At 39.9% G+C, this 21,879-nt stretch overlaps 1 protein-coding gene across 3 annotated transcripts in view; it reads right to left on the bottom strand.

Annotated features, from left to right (window-relative positions):
- Positions 1–8,293: 8,293 nt before the first annotated feature.
- The window catches only part of MTMR12 (myotubularin related protein 12), a 33,181-nt gene continuing 19,595 nt past the window's right edge, over positions 8,294–21,879 (bottom strand). The window contains exons 9-17 of one of the 3 annotated variants that reach the window (XM_040090445.2): positions 21,529–21,635; positions 19,258–19,382; positions 16,675–16,753; positions 14,979–15,049; positions 13,826–13,998; positions 12,971–13,138; positions 11,992–12,153; positions 10,654–11,004; positions 8,294–10,542 (exon numbers count right to left, since the gene is read on the bottom strand). In XM_040090445.2, the coding sequence (XP_039946379.1) occupies positions 10,429–10,542; positions 10,654–11,004; positions 11,992–12,153; positions 12,971–13,138; positions 13,826–13,998; positions 14,979–15,049; positions 16,675–16,753; positions 19,258–19,382; positions 21,529–21,635 (1,350 nt within the window). In that variant the 3' untranslated portion in view covers positions 8,294–10,428. Of the gene's footprint in view, positions 11,005–11,991; positions 12,154–12,970; positions 13,139–13,825; positions 13,999–14,978; positions 15,050–16,674; positions 16,754–19,257; positions 19,383–21,528; positions 21,636–21,879 lie in introns of all 3 variants that reach the window. The other 2 variants (XM_040090443.2, XM_040090444.2) reach the window with 2 other exon arrangements.

The following is a 21,879-nucleotide window of genomic DNA, read 5'->3' as shown; positions in this document are numbered from 1 at the left end:
TTATTGTATTTATTTTTTTCTAAAGCTACAAAGTTCTTGCAAATGTTACCTTGATTTGGCCAGAAGCTTTCCTTTCCTCTTGAATTCACTGACATTAAAACTCCAAGCCAGAGCAATCTGTCTGCCTCAGAGCCTCAGGCTTAGAGCAGTGGCAGCGTGTGGCAGATGACCCTCAGATCATTTCCCTGTGCAGCTTCAGAACTGGCTACGCAAAACAGCCTCCAAAAAATCTATCTCCCAACAGCTCCTGGGGGCAATGGGATGCTCACAGCAATAAGCTATGTCAGTGAAGCCAGGATTAAACCTTCAGGGCTCAAATGACTTCCCCAGGGGGAGAGATGGAAAAGGATTAGCAGCTAAATTATTCCTGGTTGCGAATTAAGATGGAAGTTGGAAACAAAATCTTAGTGGAGAAACTCAGCTGATAACTAGTAATAAAAATACACCCAGCAGCCTAAAAGCGTGACCCTGGAGTGGTGCAGAAACCTCCAAACAGCAGGGATGCATCTGTGAGGGAGGCCTTTGGCTGCAGCAGAGAAACAAGAAGAGCTGCACAGTGTTTTCACCTACATAGATACTCTGCAAGATCTCTGCCAGGTTTACAAGGCATCTTTGGGGGGAAAAAAAAAATAAATATATATATATACACCTCTTTCTGCTCTTGCTGAGGTACAGCAAATGACATTTGAGCTTTCCATATTTAACACAGAATATGTTACACTGATGAGTCAGCCATCTGCGTCAAGGTGTCCTACTTTGGTATGTATGGCCTTTTCCCTAATACTTACTTAGGTATCAGCTTAATTCTCTTTGCCAAGGGATAAAACAGTGGTTTTAATGAACAGCTATTTACTACACAGTAAAGCCCTTCAGAAAGAAAATCTTTAAAAACCGCAACCCAAGCAGCAAATGCAGAAGCAGAACAAATGCATGAGCAGAAGACACAAGCTTTTACTGGCCTTAATGGTCAAAACACACCTGTGGCTGAAACCCAGAAGGTGATTCCCCACTGCTCAGAGCAGGAGAGCAGGACCAGGTACAGCGCCAAAGCAAAGAAAGCACTGCTTATCCTGGAAGCATGGTCCCACTCTGAAAAACAGCTCTACAAAAAAACCCCAAAACCAAACAATCTCAAACCCAAAATTAGGACTTTATCTCTTCTTTAAATCAAATGTGTTCTGTTTCTCTCACTGCAAAATCAGCCTGGAACTGGAGAACCAACTTGGCTCTTCACCGTCAGTGATAAATATCCTGCAGCCAAAACCAAAGCATTACTTACATCTGCACGACCCCAAGGTTATAAATTGGTCTCAGATATGAATGTCATGTTTGAATGTGTGTTTGTTCATCATTATTAATACAAGACTAATACAAAGTGCTAAGTGTTTCTGACATCCTGTTTTATAGCAGAAGCTATTTCCGATGCTTTGCAAGGCCACGTTGCTCTTAGCTATATTACTGCATCGGAAGTAAAACTTCAGTAAATGATTTTTATGAAGGTGTGCTTCAAGAAGGCAGTGGCAGGGACTTCATTTTGCCATGAACATCAGGAAGTATGCCATAGAATATGAAGGACCAAGACTGTTTAGGGAAGAAGATGACATTTTTTACCACTTTCCATTGGCGTGTTTGTTTTGAAAGATGATGTTGCACAGAAATTACCCTAAAATTTGAAAATACATAGGCAGATAAAACTATTTCAAAGTAGACTTTCACTATGGCACTTAGCACAGTTGGGAAAAAAGAAAAAAAAAAAGAAAAAAAAAAAGAAAAAAAAAAAAAAAAAAAGACTCCTAATTCCGCTTAATCAGCCAGTTTCCCTTCAGCAGGAAGAGATCGTTCTTGATCTGGGCAGTTGGCCAGCTCAGTGTCCAATAGGTTACTCCAGTTAGGAATAAAGCATCTTTGATGCAGTTTGGTTTATTTACAAAAATGTAAGAAGCCCTGCTGCTTTGAGCACAGGATAAATCAGACAGCTGGGGACAGCTTCTTTAACACAGCTCTTTGAGCCAGCACCTGACCCAAGCAACATTTTGCAAGGCTTCTCTTCCGCCAGTTCTCCACAGGGCAGTTCTTCACTTCATGCCTCTCACTGCCATCAAATACATCTCAAAAGCCTGATGGAATTGGCCCACCAAAGTGGCCAATGAGTGGTGGCACAGCTACTCCCTGCCCTATATGAGACAGACTGCTTACACTGCCATAGCTCAGCAGTGAGGATTTGGTGGTGGCCAGCCACACTGACATAACTCAGTTATTAATGTGACATGGACCTTCCCCTAGCTGGCCCAGGGAGACATTCAGGAGACTTGGGAGATATGAATTAGTGGGTGATTCTCACTAAAATCATCCTGTGAGTGTGGCTGCCTGGGTGGCCCCTACTGGCAGACCAATAGTTACATGAATTGAACAAAGGCTAATAAAGACACATGAAATATGTTGTCAATACCTTTTAAACTCAGTCCCCCTAAAGGGACTGAAAATCCTGTATAGAGACTTTCCAAAAGCTCACACAGTCAAAGAGATGCTGTTAAAGGGTGCAGTTATGTTTAAGTATTTGTGGTGGGTTGGCGTTGGCTGGATAGCAGGTGCCTGCCAAGGCCATTCTGTCACTCCCCTCCTCAACAGGGCAGGCGCAGAACATAAAATGAGAGGCTCATGAGCTGGGATAAGGACAAGGGGAGGTGACTCACCAGTTACCCTCACATGTGAAACAGACTCAACTCACAGTTGCTAATTTAACTTCCTGCCAACTAAATCAGAGTAGATTCATGAGAAGTAAGAATGAATCTTAAAAAGGCCTTCTCCTTTGGGGCACAAGGAAAGCATGCCCCCCTCTTTCCCCATCTCAGTTTCATTCACGGTTTCCCTACCTCAACTCCGCCAATGGCACAAGGGGACAGGGAATTGAGGATGCAATCAGTTCATCACATATTGTCCCTGCTGTTCCTTCCTCCTGGAGAGGACTCCTCACACTCTTCCACTGCGCCAATGTGGGGTTCCTTCCAGTCCTCCATGGACATCCCCAAGGTGAGTCCTTCCCAGAGGCTGCAGTTCTTCATGAGGTGTTCCAGCATGAGTCCCGTCTGCAGGGTGCAGACCCTCAGGAACAGGCTGCTCCACTGTGGGTGCCGTGTGGGGTCACAAGTCCTGCCAGCAAACCTGCTCCAGCACAGTCTTCCCATGGGGTCACAGCCTCCTTCAGGCACCCACCTGCTTCAGTGTGGGCTTTTTTGTGGGCTGCAGGTGGATCTCTGCTCCCCAATGGAAATCCGGGGGCTGCAGGGACACAGCCAGCCAGTGTGTCTTTTCCTCTGTCCATGGAAAGAGTTAATTCTTCTTTCCTCTCTTTAGTTCAGGTGTATTAAAGAATTCCTTTTCAGTCCTATGGTTAGTTTTACTGTTTTTCTACTCTAGTTTGACACATTCAGATGTTATTTTACTGACCAAATGTGACTTTTCAAAAGGAATTTCTTGGTTGGGAACAGCCATTTTCAATGCTCCTCTGACAAATGCAAATATGTCAGTCAACTTTCCCCTCAGCGTGTTGCAGCTGGGGAGATATTTGCCTTCTGAGGCTGGAGCTGGAAGGCAGAAAGTTGTATATTAATAACTGAGAGGAAAAACGTTCAAGGAGGAGAAGGATGTCCATCAGCCTAGACAGAATACTAATGTCAGCAATCAGCACAAGGAGGGCTATTACGACTTTAGTAAGACCCAAATATTAGGAAAAAAGCTTATGTTCAGTCATTTCCTGCTGCCCAAGTAATTCTGTGTCCTTGGTAATTGTATTTCAGCTGTTTCTAGTATTCATTATTGCCTGCAGAACTCCAGAGGTTTGCCAAATTCATGCAGCCTCCACTTAATACCAAGCCATTGAGTAATGGTTTTATTATTACTGTATTTCATTTCACTAACTTGCCCTTTTTATCATCATTTCTGCCAGACAGATATTCAGTTGCAATTTGAAATATAAAAAGGCCCATTGCTTTCGGAACAACATTAGGTAGATATATTTTCATGGAAAATTAGAGAAAGTACTAGATTTTACACCTGAGAGAGATAATGGGCAGATTATAGACAGAGCACATAACCTGCATTAAATCAAAATACAAATGAGAAGTAAGTAAGTAAAATATGCTAAAGGAATGTGGGGGAGTAACCAAGCAGCTCACCTATGTGTGGCTGAAGCTTTGGAGAGAACAGCAGGAATGCACCAGGAGTCCAAAGTCACTTTCCAAGCAATGGCTGTTTTTAGATTACAAGTCAGAACACGATATTTGCTTTGCAGCAGCTGCTCTCAATCACTGATTACTCACAGCCCAGGTGTCATGATGGTATTTAAGGCTCTACCAGCCCAACCAAAGCACAGCCTAAGGAACTTACAGGTCTGAAGATCATCAGAGCATGCTTGATGGCCATAGACTGAGTTCACTGGGTTTGCTCACATTACTTAGCTTCCTGCTGTGGCAAACAGGTCAGATTCAATGCAACTGTACTTTAAATCATTCTGTAAGGCTTCTACAGGCAACCTCAAAACACACCTGGTCTGTGTTGTGCATTTTTCTTCCCTTTTTTTTTTTTTTCCCCTCAGAAGTGTTAAATAGTTGGAGTTGGCCATGTGTGCTATTTACAGCATTTCAGTTTGCTGCATATTAGAGGTAGTTCCTAGGATTTAGCCCATTTTCAGCAGCACAGCAGCTAGAGAGTGATTTTTCCCGTGACTGTAGTTCTACCTTTCACCTCATCTGCTCCAGCTGGGGGCTGCCAAGTGAGAGGGGTGTCCTCAAGCAATCTGCTCCTGCATCCCCACAGGATGATTTGGATCAAGGAGTTGACCTGATGGAAAGCTAATCCACAAAAGCAAAATACCAATTTCCATAAAATCACTGTGAGGGCACTGCTGGGCAGTGATTAGCAGGACTCCCTCCAGCAGCCCCCTGCATTTGCTTCACATTAGGTGTAATCCAATCTGAAACCTGCTGGGAGAACAGACCATGCTTCTTGTGCAGGCACCATCACAGAAAAATGCTGAATCTAGGAGATATGCTGGACTAGGAAACACATTTTGGGATTATCACCCTGCTTTTTCTTTGATGCAGTTTTTGTTTGTGAAAAGGTGCTGTGCAGGAGTTTTCTCACGCTTAATAATAACAACAACAACAGGACAACTTCCAGAACAACTATGCTCTATATTTGTGGGGAAGTAAGAGACCTTGTACTTTGAGGACTTTTAAAGTCATCTATGGTACTTCTTGTCTGGCTTTCAAATATTCCCACCACCTCCTGCAACATGAAAAACTGAGTACAGCTGGAAGGTATAAAAACAGTCCTTCCCAAAGTTAAAGGAACCACCATCAGAAAAATAAGAAATATTTTCTAATGGTAAATTCACAGTGGAAAGTCTGTGAAGGGAAACTGGAAAATACCGGAAGTGACTTGTAGGAAACAAACTGGGTTCGTGTGTATAGTGAAATCAAGGAGGGTGGTGAGGAACATCCCGATTTGATTTATGAATTGGGGTCAGAGTGAGAGTGGAAATACATTCTTGCATCACCAAAACATGATGCAATGAACACTTACACCCTCTACATAAAATTAGCATCTCTGTCATCACATTCATGCATAAACATACTTTCAATTAATGTCTCTAAAACAAAAGGAAATTAATCCCACTGATTATAAAGTGAGCCCACAGCGTTCTGACTTTTAAAGGTCTTAAGAAGCCTTGAAGGTTTATACTCTATTAGCAAAACCGTACATTAGTTCTTAGTAGTGGTAGCTACTTAATTGGAAATTTTCTTCAGATAGTAACAACAATAAGGTTTGTATGTTTCAGAACTCATGGAAATATCAGCTGGTTTCCAGGAAATTCAGTGATTCCATAGATTGAATTTTGGCTCCTACAGTATAACGAAAATTTTATTTCAGGACCCAGAAACAGAAAAAGTGCAAGATTTTTAAGAAGTTGCTTTAAGAGAAAACTGGGATACCTGACTTGACTGTAAATAAGAAGATCTTCCTATTTGAGAGAAGCATTGCTTTTAGCCTGAGAAGTGCAGATTTGGATCGTGCCTTAGCTGCAGGTACAGAAGTTTCTTTCTGTTGCATTCTCCTACCCTGATTTCCTTATTAACAACACAGGGCATCTAATCAATGTTCCATCCACCATGTTCCGTCCGTTCCTGCTGTGAAAAACAGTAAATAATTTTGATGGTATTTGACAAAAAATTATTTCAGAAGTTGCTAGATTCCAACAGGCAATCTGGAGGCTACATGGCCAGGCCATGCCAAGTCATGAGCATTTACCTGGTCCCCCATGAACCAAGTCAGAGTCTGAGCTGTCCATCCAGAAAGTCAGCAGCAGTGACAAACCTATAAACTGCTGGAACAGCACATGACTTAGAACAGGGAGGAGAAGGATGGAGACTGAAGACATTCTGGCATGAGCAAGGGCAGGAAATGCCAGAAGAAAGGACAAAATTGAGTGGTATGGCCAGACAAACCAAGGCCACAGTAAACCAGTCTTCCTAGATCTGCTGTTCACAAAGTAAATTTCCAAATGCATTTCTTAGGCATGTCTTATTCACCTGCTTTAAACATTGAAGGATACCAGTAAGGTAAGTGCCTATTTCCTTTTACTGAGTTGCTACATGAAAACCAGGGAAACCAAATGCATGCTGGAAGCAGAGTAACATGCTGCAATTGAGCACCAGCATTTACTGTTCTATAGGGCTCCACAGCAGCCAAACCATGGAAGCACTGATCATCCACTGCCCATCCAAACACACAAGATAGTAGCAGTCTTCTATTATATCTTCTCAGCCTCCGCAGCACATTTAAAGCTGTGACCCCAGTCAAACTTAACCTCCCAAGCAGAGAGTGTCCTCTGGGACTCAGAACTGTAAATGTCTACCCATCTTCTTCTAACAAAGACAGAAGAACCCCATTGCAACTTCCTTTGTACCCAATATCGTGGTTGCCCCCCCCCCCCCCCCGAACTGTCTCTTCAGCTCAAGTATCAGCTCTCCTTATCTTCTATGTCCACTCCTTTCCAAGTTAACTCTATTATCACAACAAGTTCTGCCATCCTGCAAATGCTGGCAAAAAGCATTTGTCATGTTGACTTTATTATAAACCAAGAAAAAGGACACAAGACCCTAAGAAGGGGTTTGCCCCTTCCACTCCCACCTCCCCAGTTCACCCTGGAAGAGCACGTAGAGTTCTGTACACAGAATGCTCTTTTCAGACTCAGCTAAGTTCACTAGTCAGATCTCCTTCCTGACCCAGAAAATGAAGTCCTTCACGTTTTAGAGTTTTATGCAAAACCTAGCTCTTTGTGAAGGGGCACCCAACCATAAATACTGCATGAGGTCTGCAGGTAGTTTAGAATGAAAGTGACCTATGCTGTGACAAAATTAATCCATTGTAAGAAATCATCAGCAGATAGTATTCATCTACTTCTGGAAGAAGTTGTGCTTCCATGCTTCAAGCACAAATGGAAAAAGCTTTAGCTGGAGCAAAAGATCAGGAGGGCAAGCTGGATGTGAGCACCTTAATGAAGAACATGTTTGCATTTCATTATGCTGCACATCAACAGCTGAACTTTTTCAATAGTGAATACTGTCTTAAATCAAAGCCAAGTGGTCAAAGTACAATTGCTGGTCTTTAGCAGGTGTGGGTGAGGCAGAGGTACACCTTGTGGGACAACATGACTTAGAGCTATTGCTGTGCAGGGCTTCAAAAACAAAGGTGGCCGTCTTGTAACATTCATGGGTTTTTAATGTGTGATTTGCACTAGTGCTGCCTCTGACCAAGGGCTAGCAATTTGTAGAGTCTTAAAAAAAAAAAAGTGGAATTTTTAAATCTGTACCCCACAGCTTACTGTGACTACCTCAGTCCATCTCAAACACACATCTGGTTTGAGAAACACCCCCCTGTGGCAATTTCAAGAACAAATTTCACCCTAGAAATCAGGGAAGTATATTGCTAAGACAGAAACAAACAGTGTTTAATAATCCCCCCAACACACTCAGCAGACAATTGCTAGATCACCTTTAACTTCCCACAGCCATCCTACTGCACTGCACTGAACTGTCCTCTCTCCTGCATTGGTGGCAGCTCTCCAGAAGTACAGCCAGATCAAAACTGCAGTCTGTAAAAATCAGGATATAACCAGAAAAACCTTGCCACTGCAGATTGTCAAGTCTGGTGTGATTTAGTGCATCACTTGCAAAGTGGACCACAGACATACATTCTTATTTCAGGACAAATACTTGAAAGTATATTTTATTGACACTCTTCAAACAGCCTGTTAAAGAGAAGTAACAGTATTAAAAAAAAAAAAAAAAATAACAAAAAGAAGGAAAAAAGGAAGATAAAAACCTGTAAAACTGCTAGTTTGCATACAGTGTTAAAACTTGGAGGTATAAACAGAAGCCTGGAGTAAAAATATGAAGTATATTTCCAATCCTTCAGTGCAGAAAACCAGCAACAATGGTATTTACTCTACATTAGAAATGTTCCCATGTTCAAGTCCAGATATATGCTTCTCTTCTATATATATTTCTGATAACTTATGTACAAATAAGATGTCCAACATCTGTTCTTTAATACAAATATGTAATCTTCATGACCGAAATATTACAACAGTTAGATCAAAAGTATAGAAAAATCATTTTGATATCTTTTCTTTAATGGCAGTGTTTAGAAAACCCCACCCTTGAACCCAAACCACCTCAGAATGACAAGTATTTCTTCACTGTAATAATACACTGCTCATTCAACATGCAAAGTATTATTGCATACATGAATCACAACTAAGTCTGAATTAAATGTGCTGTACAGCCCCTTCTAGCAAGTGCTAGCTGTAAAGATCATACATATCACAGAAGAAAGCATAAGCACTAGTGTATTTTAAATAAACCACTACAAACTCAAGTATTGTCCTTGCACTAAGACTTTAAGGCAATTAAGAGCAGGGAAGCTTCAGTTTGGCATAGCTGCGTCAAGCTCTTCCCTTTCCCAGTTATGAGAATTTATTTTTAGAGGGCCACTGATGAATTGTTGCTATATATTAATACAACTCAGTATGAAGTGATAAGTCAGTAACAAAAGTTTAATATCCCCAGTTTCACTGAGCTGATCAAATTTAAGCAACAGTTTATCCACCAGCTAAGTTTTCCAGCATGGGTTTCTTAATTGTTATGAGAACAGAGAAAATATTCAATGTGTAGCCTCTCAGTAACTGATATTATGACTTGAATCCATTCTTGGGTTATTACAGAATTTAAGGGTTTTAAACAGATCTAACAGTCAAATAATATTCAGCTTTACAAAGAATAATTATTTGCAGTAAAAATTTGTATAAACATACACACAGTAGATCCAAGTCAACAGGCATTTCTTTATGGCTTTTATCACTGAGGTACTGTTTTAACATCCAGCAACAGGACACAAGTGTTCTATAAACGACACATTCATAAGCTGTACCACCAACTCATGACAGGTGGTAACAGACTGCAAATCCTGCTTCACTGCAGGACTACAGGAAAAGTCTTCCCTGCTATGTGGAGAGAGTCTCAGTGCAAGCTACAGAAAGCCTTAAAGGCAACTGGCATCAGTGGGGGAAAGTTAAAATGAAAGTCTCACTCTACTTAAGCAGAGAAAAAAAATGCTCATGGCAAATTGAAATCTCATTCCTTAAAATTAAGAGCAAACTTAATATTCCAAGGCAGCAAGGGCATGTTGCACAGCAGCCATACATTAATACTCAAAATGTGTCATTAAGCTCTTGCATCTGGCCCTTGAGCTAAGTGCATGCACAGGCTGAGAGCAGCCAACCGGTGACCATGACACCACACAGACCAACCCTGACAAAGGGGAAGGGGCAAGAACATGACTTCTGTTGATCCAACAGCAGACAGAAAACCCCTGCGAATATGAGCGTATTCCTCAACTGTCAAAAGCTGATTTGTGAGTGTTGCATCTTTAGATGTGGGAGGAAAATGCAGACCACAGTACTCCACTCCCAGTACTCTTAGCAGAAGGGGAAAGAGATGTTCTGTTAAGATAGTGTGATTGTTGCCATACGCATTTATCATTCCACCTTTACAGCAGAAAGTATTCTTTTGCTGTTTTTCTTTTTTTTTTTTAACAGTGGCCATATGGTTACTCCAGCCAAGACTCCCATTTTTATTACACCTATGCTAAAAATATGTTTCTGCAACAAATATTGTTAAAGTGAAATGGAAGTTCAAAACATGCTCAGGTAATTACAGCAAGTAGTTCTTTCCAATCAAGAATTTTTAACCCCACAAACCCATTAAACAGGTTGTAGATGCTCAAGTTCCTTATATGAAGATACAGCACAACATTTAAAACTCAGTGCTTAGCCACATACAATTCATACTGTAATCTATATACAGGTTATAACATATCCCCGCTTAGATCAACAAATTCATCATCCCTCCTGACCAAGTCATCTTCATCTTCCAAGTCTTTCCAGGTGCTAGTGGGTAAAGCTGGTTTGACAGACTGTCTCTGCAGTAAAGCAAATGGAAACAAGGATGACAAACGGGCAGAATTTCTCAGCATGGGAACAGAATGCATGTCTCCAGAAACAGCCTGACTGTGTTCTTCATCCATTTTTACCTGCAGGCTTTGCACTTCCTCCATCAAGTCCAAAATCTTGGCAGCTGTAGCTATTGTTCCACCACCATGAAGCTGGGCCTCAGGAATCCATCGTAGGTAACGCTGTGCCCAGACTTTGATCTCAGGGCCATCGATACGCGGCAACAGAAGACCGTGGTAGTCAACAGGTTTGCTATGCCAGCTATCATAAAACTCCCTTAAGCTATTAGGGGGTTCATCTGAAGAATTTATGAACTTGCCAATTCTTTTACCCAGAATGTTTTTAATTAAATGATCTGTTTCCTCCCTGAAAAATCCTCTCTTCGTGGAAGGCTTTGCCTGCGTCAGTGGCAAAGAAAGTTGCCGTTGATGCTTTAAGAGGGGAAAAAAGAGAAAATACTCAGATAAATATTAATGGATTGGAACTTCACAAAGCAGTTTTAAGTGGAAGAAAAAGTTGTATCCAGAAACTTCTTACAAGCAATAGTCACTTGCACTACATAGAAAAGCAGTGGCTGTGTTTAAATTGCTAGTTTTCAACACAAGCACTTCAGAGGATACTGAGTATTGCCAGCCTCCTTCCCTGCACCAACGAAAAGTAACACTGATAAAGGAATTTTATTTGAAAAAGCCAAACCCTTTCACTTATATTCAAGTATTGCAAATGTCCATGTTTAGTTTAAGCTACTTAGAAATTAGAGAGCACTTTATTTAAAGTTTTTTGTCCAGTGGTCCCACATTGCACCTCAGATTAACACTGTAGATCATACTGGCAGTGTCTCACAGGAGAATGCTTTATACAGGACAGAATTTGACCAACAAATTGCAATTGAAAGAGGCTACTCCAAAAAATTTTCCCTGAGTTTGTGCTATGTGCCAGTAATGAGGTGGTCCATCCATAATCCTCCATGCTCTAACTAAGACAGATTTTTTGCTGTTGTTGATCCTCCTCCCACTCCCAAGTGCACACACACCCTCCAGCTACACTCAGACAAAATTAGGGAGGCAATCACAAACCTAGGTATTTCAGTCAGGTACTCCATGGAACAACTAAATTAACTCCATTCAAACACATCATTGTAACTCATCTGAATATTAGATCTCATGACTTATCAACAGACTTGCATAGAAGTAGGAAGAAAAAGAAACCCTAACTTCATGGCTATGAACTATGAAAGAGTTATTTACAACTGAGGTGGATGTAAACTGGGTTCTTAAGATCCAGGTGGATCTGAGGTATACATGTATTTTGTCACTTAAAGAGTCTGCACCAATACTTTTACTGTGAGTACATTTGAAATAAGAGATGTGGAAAATATTTCTAGAATTAAAAGAACAGTTTAGCAGCACATATCTTACTTTGAACCGTGCAGTCTTCCGTTGACTTTTATCTGGTTTTGGTTTCTCTGCATAAAGAGGGTTGTTCAGAAAAGCCTGGGCCTTGGGGTCAAACTGCACAGCCCAGTCCCACACAGTAAGGAATCTGAAAGGACCACTTTGTGTCTTGAAGCTTTCCCCACTCTGCCAAAACAAACAGGTCACATTTAATACTGCTAGAAGGGAATTCTGACCAAGCCAACGTGAAATTAAGAAACTGGATTTTCAGAAAAAAGGCTACAGAGGTGCAACAACACTTGTGCTTTCTGTGTGTTCAATAACTGAACGACGACAGTGCAATTGGACTTTCACAGATGAAAATAAAGTTAAACATTCTCAGAAAGAAAGAAGTTTTGAAACCTGGGCAAGAGACAGACATTTGGATTCTTCAAACACAGGAGGCATGTTAGGATTCAAACACCATAAGTTCTAACTGCAGTCATGCAATGCTACTGGTCTTAAATTTTGTGATCAACAACTTATTTGTATGAAAGACAGTAATCTTCACTTTTTCCTTTGGTCTCTGTGCAGCCTTGCAGAGGATACTCCCTTTGCTCCCAGCTTCTTAGGCTAGAGAAGAGCATGAACCAAATATGAATCAACATTCAGGAGATGTTGATTTTGGAATACAACAGAATATACTATACAAGAATTTCACAGATAACTTATTCTGCCGGACAGCTGGATATTCCTTGTAGGTTAAGGAGCTCCAATTTCACTGAAGGGCATTAAACATGAAACTACAGCTACATATTACAGGTAATGTATTTCTTCTGTCATCATAAACTCCTAAATCCTAAACTTGACTCATAATAGCCAAAATGGCACTCATTCACCCTTCAAGGCACTTCAATGAGTAAGGAAAAAGGTGCTGTAGGGAATTAGCTTTTTTTGAGTGTTCCTTGTTTGTTGTCCAACTCATTCTCCAGCACACTGCATCCACAAAATACCAAACCCTTACCTTATTAGTGTCTCTTTGATGTTGAGAGTTGAAGAAGAAAGTGCTAAAAATAGGCACATAGAGGCTGTCTGACAAGACAGTTAAGTAAGTTTCTGTGAACTCAAATGCTGGAGGATACTGTTGTACCAGCTGCCAAACACAATTTAGGAGGAGCAGAAAAACAGGAGCCTAAGTAAAGAAAGTATTTCAACAGTTTCAAAAACATTAAAATTGTTCCACCATGCAATTTATTTTATAGTACTTAGTGTCTCCAAATACAAATCTTAAGGCAAGAAGCCTGGTTAACTACAGAACTGCTACATTTATATTTGGCTGAAATCTGAAGAAGTATTATCTGAGCTACCCTTGGCCAATTATTGATGGAAGAGATGAGCACTTTCTAATCTGAATTTGAAATTTGCCACTATGCAGCCTTTTAAAGGTGGCAAATCAAAACTAGTTTATAGCAATTCTTGATCAGAATTAGTCATTTTACACCTATTACTTCCACTCAAATAGCAATATGATCTAGTCCCAAAGCAAGACAGTATAAAGTTGATCTCCAGATGTGACACAAATAGGCAATTAACTTAAATGATTTCTATGGATGCTACTACCATTAAACACAGTTTTCAAGGGCATAAGATACATGACTTTCAAAGGACTCCAAGACTGAGAAATTTTACATTTGTTCTCTTTAATAATAAAGCCACTGCTGACCTCTAAATAGCAAAAATAGCGGCACTGTACAAACATCAACCCATAAAACAAAAGATCCTCAGAGTAACTGCAACTTCTGGACTAACAGTTAAATCCCTCCTCATACTGAGTAAGCTTATAAATATTATGTAAGGAAAGCAATTTAAAAAATCATACCTCCTCTTTCTCACTTTTGTGTAAGTGGTTACAGCGATCCAAAAAGCCATGGCCTCCAATCACCCACTCCTTCTGAATAAGGCTCTGAAACCCTGACTTTGTTCTGCTGTATGAATCCATCATCACTTGAACCAGACTTGAGATTACACAGCACAGATCAGTAGCACTCTCTTCTACAAAGGAGAACAGAAACCACATTCTATACTGAGCTATTCCTCAAACTTTGTGTAAGAAAGCAAAGCAGTGCCATGTTCACATAAATAAAACTGTACTTCAGGATCAGAGCAGCACAGATGTTTTTGCAAGTCAGAAAGAAGTTAATCCATGATTCCAAATTCAAGGTTACTTACACACTTACCCTAGGAAACTACTTTGACAATAAAACCTGCAAGCTGCAGTCTTTACTACTATAACTTACCTGTGCCCTTCAGTCTCTCACATGCATGCACTGCTTCTCAGCCCAGCTATTTGTCTTTACCCTTCCTATCCTCCATGCCTCTTTTCACAAGGTGGGCAACTGCCTCCCATACAACATACATTCTTCACCTTTCCAAAAGGTGCCTCCAGAAAACAGTTCTTTCCTGTGCTAGGTTGCTCAAATGGCAATATGCATGAAAAACCCAACTAAAAGTCACTTAATGATTAGCTTTAGGTTTGGTTTTACATGTGATTACTCAGTCTAGGAAAATAAACTGCTCAATATGTTTTACAGTAAAAATATTCTTCCATGTATTTTTAATAAAGAGCCTGCAGAATTTCCAGCTTGTATCTAGAAAACATAAAAGTTATTTAGGGAAGTTTTCATATTACTAGTCCTTTGTGTAGATATGGTTCCCCTGTCCCTTAAAGTACAGCAAAGGGTCTAGGAGATCTTAAATAAAATAAACTGAGAAACAAGAATGTTACCTCTTCTGTATGCAAGACTCTCCTGCCAATTTATCAGCAGCTTTTTCATTCATATCCTGTAACTGTGCTTACCACATCTGCTTTAACTACAGGAAGCATTTCCAGGAGTGTGAGATATTTAGGTGTCCTACTTAAGCGCTGTATGAATTTTAGCAACTCTCTACCATGATTATAAACTTCCAGCTTAAGCTATTTCAAAATGAATTTAAACAAATCAATATATAGGACTATCTCATTAAATTCTTACCTATGAGGAGAACATTTGTATGCTGTATTTCCAGACACTCAGCAACTTCTATTGCTTTCTTCAAGACTCTCCTGTTGTGGTACAGGAAAAGTTAAATGAAGTTTCTTATATTAGTTTCCCCTAGACATGGTTACAATGCCATACTTGAAACTTGACTAGTTCTTTAAAATACAAAACCCATGCTCAGTTTGTGTAAATGAAGAACTGCTTAGGTTCAAGAACATTTTATTTCGCCATTAACTACGCATTTCCAGTTGCTATGATACAGTATTTTATTCTGGATCAACAGCAGCCATCAGACACTGAAGTATTACAATTGCTAAGCACCAGATATTTACCCTAACATCACCACATTTATGTTCTAATGTACTACATACTACATTTCTTCCAAAATACGGTTTGAAGAGGCAGAGGGAAAGATGAGCAATCAGCGCTCTCGTAAACACTCACACAAAAGTTACACAGAGAATGTTATTTCACAAGGAAGACTGAGTAGAATTATAGATCACATAAAACCAGACATAATAATGCTGGTTTCTAGATCTGAATCTTCATAAAGTTAGTTATTTCTAGCAAAAGCCTGCACACAAATTAAGATTCGTGCAATATCTTAGGTAACTAATAAAAGCTGAGAGTTTATTTCTTAAGTGTGGAGTTAGTGTCTGATTCTTCTTCAGTCTTAAGTGTCTGATTCTACCATCTAGAGCATGTGACAAAGCATTCCTACTGACTGCAAGAGCCAAGAATAGGCTGATTGAGGAAGCAGCTAGATCCAAGTATGGAAATGACCAGTCTCAAAACAACCTAAGGATAACATAAGGAACTCAGCCTGGCTTTTACTTTAAACTACTTGTGATCTTGGTTATGTCAATTAATTTCTCAACATATATGGTCTTCACTAGAACCTTTCAATAAACGCACACATTTAAATTCTGGATTAAGGAGTCAATAACTATCAATATTTATTGATTAAGACCTGAAGGGATTTGAGCTGACTGCAGAAGCACCCCATGGTAATTTAGCTGATCACAGAATAAACTGACAGACAAAAGAGCTAGCACAAAGTAACGCTGAAAACAAAACTCCTCAACAGTCCACTACAACAAGCCTTAAGTTAGCCAACACCATTCCAACACTTACTCACTGTGAACTGCTGGAAGAATAAAAGAGAGCTTAAGGTACAATCAGCACAGCAGGGGGACAAACCTGAGAAGAAATTCTCTTTTATAAATCTCTGGTGGGCTAACATCTTGAACACTGCACTTTGTCTCACCTTAAAGGACATTACAGAAGTAGAGACTAAATAGAAGAATGGCAAGGCCAGTCAGAGACACAGAATAGTTTCATACAAGAAAGAAAAAAGATTCTTGAGCTTAGAAAGAAGGTGACAGTGCATAATGGAAATTACTGGATCTGTATTTTAAACTGGCTCTCTGGAAGAATTGTAACTGGAAAGATCTGCTACTTCTCACATCCTTTAAAGTGGAAGATTTAGCAGAAGTCTGCACTGTTAGAAACACTGCCTCAAGTTGCAGAAATAAGATATATAAACAGCACCATAGGCCTGTCTTAATTTTTTTTCCTGCTGGCAGTAAAGAACGTCATTCAGTTTCAGTTTCAAGAAACTAGCTAGAAAACCCACTACAAATGCAATTACCAGTGATTTGAAACACAGAAAGCAAAAGATAGAGCAAACCTGATTATTTCTAGCCAGTTTGTGCTCTCCAGTAATGAAAACCATTTCACATCAGTTGCCCAGAAGTCTGTACTGTTATCTGCAAAAAGAAGAGAAAAACAAAAAATTGGTTTGTTCACACATTCACAGTGATAACAGCCATCCATTACCCTTCAGTTATGAACAGGTACAAAACAACCAATACTAAGGAGTCAGCAAGTCTCAATCACTATTAAAGCTGACACCTTTTAACTAAATAAGGAAGTGAAGTAGTCCTACAAACACCAGCAGAGTTTTACAGTACCACAGTCTTTTAGAAAAGTATGTTGAAGGTTCATGACAATGAAACCAGGTAAATAAATCTGTTTATAAAATGAAAAAGGAATAAAAAAGTTTAATCAGACATGATGATTTACATGAAGCTTAACCTAAAGAGGCTGGATGTTGAAAATCATTACCATCAGAGCCAGAAACATCAATGGGTTTTAGAAGTAGGTTATAAAAATTTTATGGAATACAAGACTACCTGAAAAATATTTTAAACAGTTTTTGCTGCAACTAAAAAAAGGCATTAAAATACATAATAAATGGGGAGGCCAAGATCAATACCACAGTCATTAAACTCCTATGAATTTCACTAGGACTTCTCTAGGTTTTTTCAAATGCCACCTAAGTGTCCAAGCTGATATAGTAAATTAAAACCAGAATAGATTACATTTCCTGCATGGGACAAACCTTGAAGCACAAGACCTACAACAGTTCTACTAGTGAGAAACCAGATATACACACATCCCTCCTCTCCCCCACCCTTTCCACAACAGCTTCAATTCCCCATGTTTCTGTGTAACTGCCCACCTCCCAGAGTCTCTCCAAACACTTCCAGTGTTCAATTCCAGCACATTTACACACACGTCTGTCTCTGCTAGATCTTTCATCTACACCTCAAATGCACAGGCATGTGTATGCTTTATTCCTGTAGCTGTGCTGCCTCCATGCCTATGCACCTCATCCTGTCCATTACAGAATTTAAACTTCTCTCCTAATTTATTTCATCCTGGCCATAGAAACTAGTTCTCCACAACAGTGTTAGAATGAAGCTTCAAAGCTCTGTTCCATTAGACATAGTTTTCACCAAATCCCACCTCACAGCAAAGAATTTTTTCATAATACCTGATCAAAACCTGCCTGTCCTTTTTCCTTGTCCTGTGATTTCATGCTCTCATCTAAAGTTGCTCTCCAGGTCTCTTGTAGCTCCTTTAGGTACTGAAAGGTTCCATAAGGTCTCCCTGAAGCCTTCTCTTCTCTAGGCTGAACAATCCTAATTCTCTCAGCCTTTCCTCATATGAGAGGTGCTCCAGCCCTCTGATCGTATTGATGGCCTCCTCTGCGCTCGCTCCAGCAGCTCCCTGTCCTTCTTGTGCTGGGATCCCAGAGCTGGTTGCTCCAGGTGGGTCTCACCAGAGCAGAGCAGAGGGGCAGAATCCCCTCCCTCCCCTGCTGCCCATGGGGCTCTGGGTACAGCCCAGGACACATGTGGCTCTCTGGGCTGTGAGTGCCATGGCCGGGACATGTTGCCTGTACCATATCAACTAGGCACACACAGGACTAAAGTAATGGTTAATGTGTTCAGACTTTAAAAGACGGTAATAAGGTCATAAATTTCTTTAAGGTCTTAGTACCTCTGCAAAAGGTTACCTGAATGTTTTTCTCAGACTGAAAGTGCATAGTTCTATACTCAGTAAGGTACAGTCTATTAACAAACCTTATTTTAAAAACTGCTAGAACAAATACTTAGTAGATTGCAGTTTCAACACGTTCCCTTTTGCATGAATGTAAGACAATGATACAATTACATCATCAAAATACACAGTATTTCCTGAGATGGGTTAAATAACTTAAATTCAAGCTTTGGCTTTTTTCCCTACAAAGGGTAAGTTACCAGAAATCACATAAAAGGGTATTTATTTTTAGCTTTTAAGATTCACTGTGGAATTGACAGTGGATTCTAGACAAAATCCTCAGTGTGAAACTCAAATACCTCATACTAAAACTGGAGTGGAGCTTCTTTCATCTCAAGAGGTGAGGTCAAAGTGTTTCATGACAGCAAAATAGTTGGAAAGTCTCACAAGAAAGAAGTCTGAAAGCCTAAAGCATACTTTCACATGACTCCCATTTTATTGCTTTCTACAGCAGAGAATTTAAGCAGCTTCATATGTTTTGAGATGTGACTAGTGTGTAATAAAACCTAGAGCAAAAAATTAATTAGCATTTAGTCCCTATTCTTGACAGAAGGCTAAAAGGTTGGCCACAGAAGACTGAAAAATCTTCCCCACAGACTTCATTCCAGCTAGTGTATTCCAACTATCATTTAAGACTCCACTCCTTGAAAAGTAATTTTCAGGTACTGCGACAGCTTAGCAAGAGGTGGTTAAATTAAAGAACTATAAACCTTCATTCACATCCCAAACATAAGCACAGTCTTCAGTTACGTATTTTAAAATCTGATTTTAACCACCCTCAAAATCAAGACACCAATCAAGAAAATTACTGCACCCAGGAGACACAGCACATCAGTGTTATGCTTTGCTTTAAAGTCTGACTTACCTATCAAAAACAGCTGTTTAAATCTTGTATATGCAGTCTGGATCTCTTGCAGAGATGGAAGGCTGCTTGACAAGTCATCCAGTTTCAGGAGCTCATAGGGAGGTTTGCTAATTGTCTTATAGATTCTAAATCAAACGATCAAGAGATTAAAGCCTTCTGCTTTACAAGTCAAATAATGCATCAACTATTACCATAGAAAACAAAGTTAATAGGCACGATTTGTCAAAGAGCTGTAATACCAAAAGATAGACACTCTGGAACACTAGTGATCTCCATTCATTTTTAAGTACTGTCTTGAAGCTTGCCTACAGGCTTATAACAAGACTTGATGCTTTTAACCATGACACCAGTAAAATTATACTCATGCCTATTTGTGCAGTTATGAATATTACAAGCGCTACTTGATTTTGACTACTGTTTCTTTGGTACTTTCTTCACTACACACACGAAAATCACTTTACTAGGAGGCTGCTAGAATTGTATCCTGAAAGAAGAGATGGACAGAAACGCCCAAACATCCCAGCAGTTTATAATGTCTCTTGAGTTTTGCCTACTAGATTCTGATACCTAGCTGTCAGGTCTTCCAATGAAACACACAAGCAAAGGAAATTATTTGGATTCAAACAAGACAATGTATCTTGCACCTCCCTATATATCTACCTTTTTTTTTTTTCCACTTGGAGGGAAAATATACCAGGCCAGATGGTGTTTGGCTTGGATGCAGAACATTCCCTCTCATTCATGTTCCAGAGCTCACAAGAACATCAACTTAGGAACGACATCTGCTCTCACATTGGCCTCTTTATTACCAAGACCTGGGAAAAGTTGCTCTAGCTCATACTTCAGAAGTGAGGCCGTGTGGGCACTTTTCCAGGCAGGACAGAGTGCTTTGCTTCCTGCAGGCTGTAGCACAGAAACCTGCTTTAGGTGAGAATTACAGGGGCCCACGTCACAAACACGGATTACCAGACCTACTGGAAGATGCATCAGATCAGATAAGTGAGGGAAAGTAATTGCTGGCTAAATACAGTAATTCTTCTAAATGAAGCAGTAAAGAACTTAACCTGGAAGATCAGGTTCTGAACAGCTTTTTTGAAAAGATAAACTGCTAATTGTAAATATCTGCTCTGTGCCTGAGTTCAGACTATTACTGTAATGGCACTTTAACACATCCTGATGACCAGTTTGTAGATACATTTCAGACTCCCATGATTGAACATCAGTACTGCACAGCGAAGAAAACCAGCAACACTGCCCCAGGTTCAAATAGCCACGGAGAAATGATCAAAATATCAGAGGATACCTTGTTACAGCTTACTGCTAGTTTTATTTAATTTCACATCATGAAATAGCATTAAAGACAGTTCTAAGTCATATAGTCTTTCCTATTTCTGGGTAGAATAATATTAGAGACTCTGCAGAAAGGGCCACAACTCCTTCCTATGCAAGTATAATTAATTTTATAAACAAAATCCATTTTAAGAGCCCAATCAAGCTGTTTTCTATTAGCTCTGTGTGATTAACAGGTCTCTATCTATGAGGAGCAAGGAGCCAATGTTCAATGTATAGACTGTACATACGAGTCCAATAGAATAGGTGGCTGCTGAGAGAGAAATTCTGCCCAGGACAACAACAGGTTAAAAAACCAAAGCCATAATTAAAGGGCAAAAAGTCATTGCCATAACAGTCAGACAGCTGTGCTCCTTCTCTTAAGTTAAACTTGTCATTTTTCAAACTGCTGAACTAATTCAGCTCACTACCCCATCTGAAAAAGTGCTGTCTGCCTTCACATCTGAAAGCAGCAGCAGTGAATTGCTTAGGCTGTCTCAGGTGTTTTAGATCACCTGTTCTCAAGTTATTTAAGAATATGAACCTAGCCCTCAGAAGGTGGCAGAGTCTTAAAAACTCAGTTTGCAAATGCACTTTAGACATGGAATCTACATTTCTCTTACTTGCAAAACAATTAAGCCATTAAACCCTAAAGGCTTTGCTGCTGCTTTACCTAAATAACACATCACAGTTTATACAAATTCCTCAGAAATATGTCTGTGTGTACTTCCACGGAAAAAGCCTACGGTGAAGTTCCAACCCTGCACAAGTGACCAATGCCATTGGGTCAAGAGATTAAACACGTTCCACTACAACAAACTACTTTCAGATATAGAACTTGTTTCCTGATGTGTGAAAGCTTAAAAGATATAGCATATATGGAAAAAGAGAAGCAAGGTCCATACCAAGCAAAGTGTTGTGGACAGAATAGCTATTACTGACCCATCCAAGAAGGCTTTTTGCATTTGTGAAGTGCTGTCATCCTGTTCTTTGGGAAATGCAGACATTTTGAGAAGAGCAGCACCGTTATGGCAAGACCAACACCAAATCTGCAGAAAGACATTTACCAGGTGAGAAAAATTAGTAAATTGTTCTGTACAAGGTATCTGCTCAAGTGATTGAGCGACTTCAAAATTTCTCTGTGCTTTTGCTTCACTGAGTTTTCAGTGCTTTTAATAACACCATCAACAGAAGCAAACTCCTACACCTGCACCAAAATCAAATGCCTGAGTACACTATGTTATTACTTGCAAGTTTTAAGTTAGGCTTTACACAGGCACAGGGAAATATAAA

Source organism: Hirundo rustica, chromosome Z (genome assembly GCF_015227805.2).
Source record: "Hirundo rustica isolate bHirRus1 chromosome Z, bHirRus1.pri.v3, whole genome shotgun sequence".
Lineage (NCBI taxonomy): Eukaryota > Metazoa > Chordata > Aves > Passeriformes > Hirundinidae > Hirundo > Hirundo rustica.
This window is presented reverse-complemented; position numbering and strand designations above follow the sequence as displayed.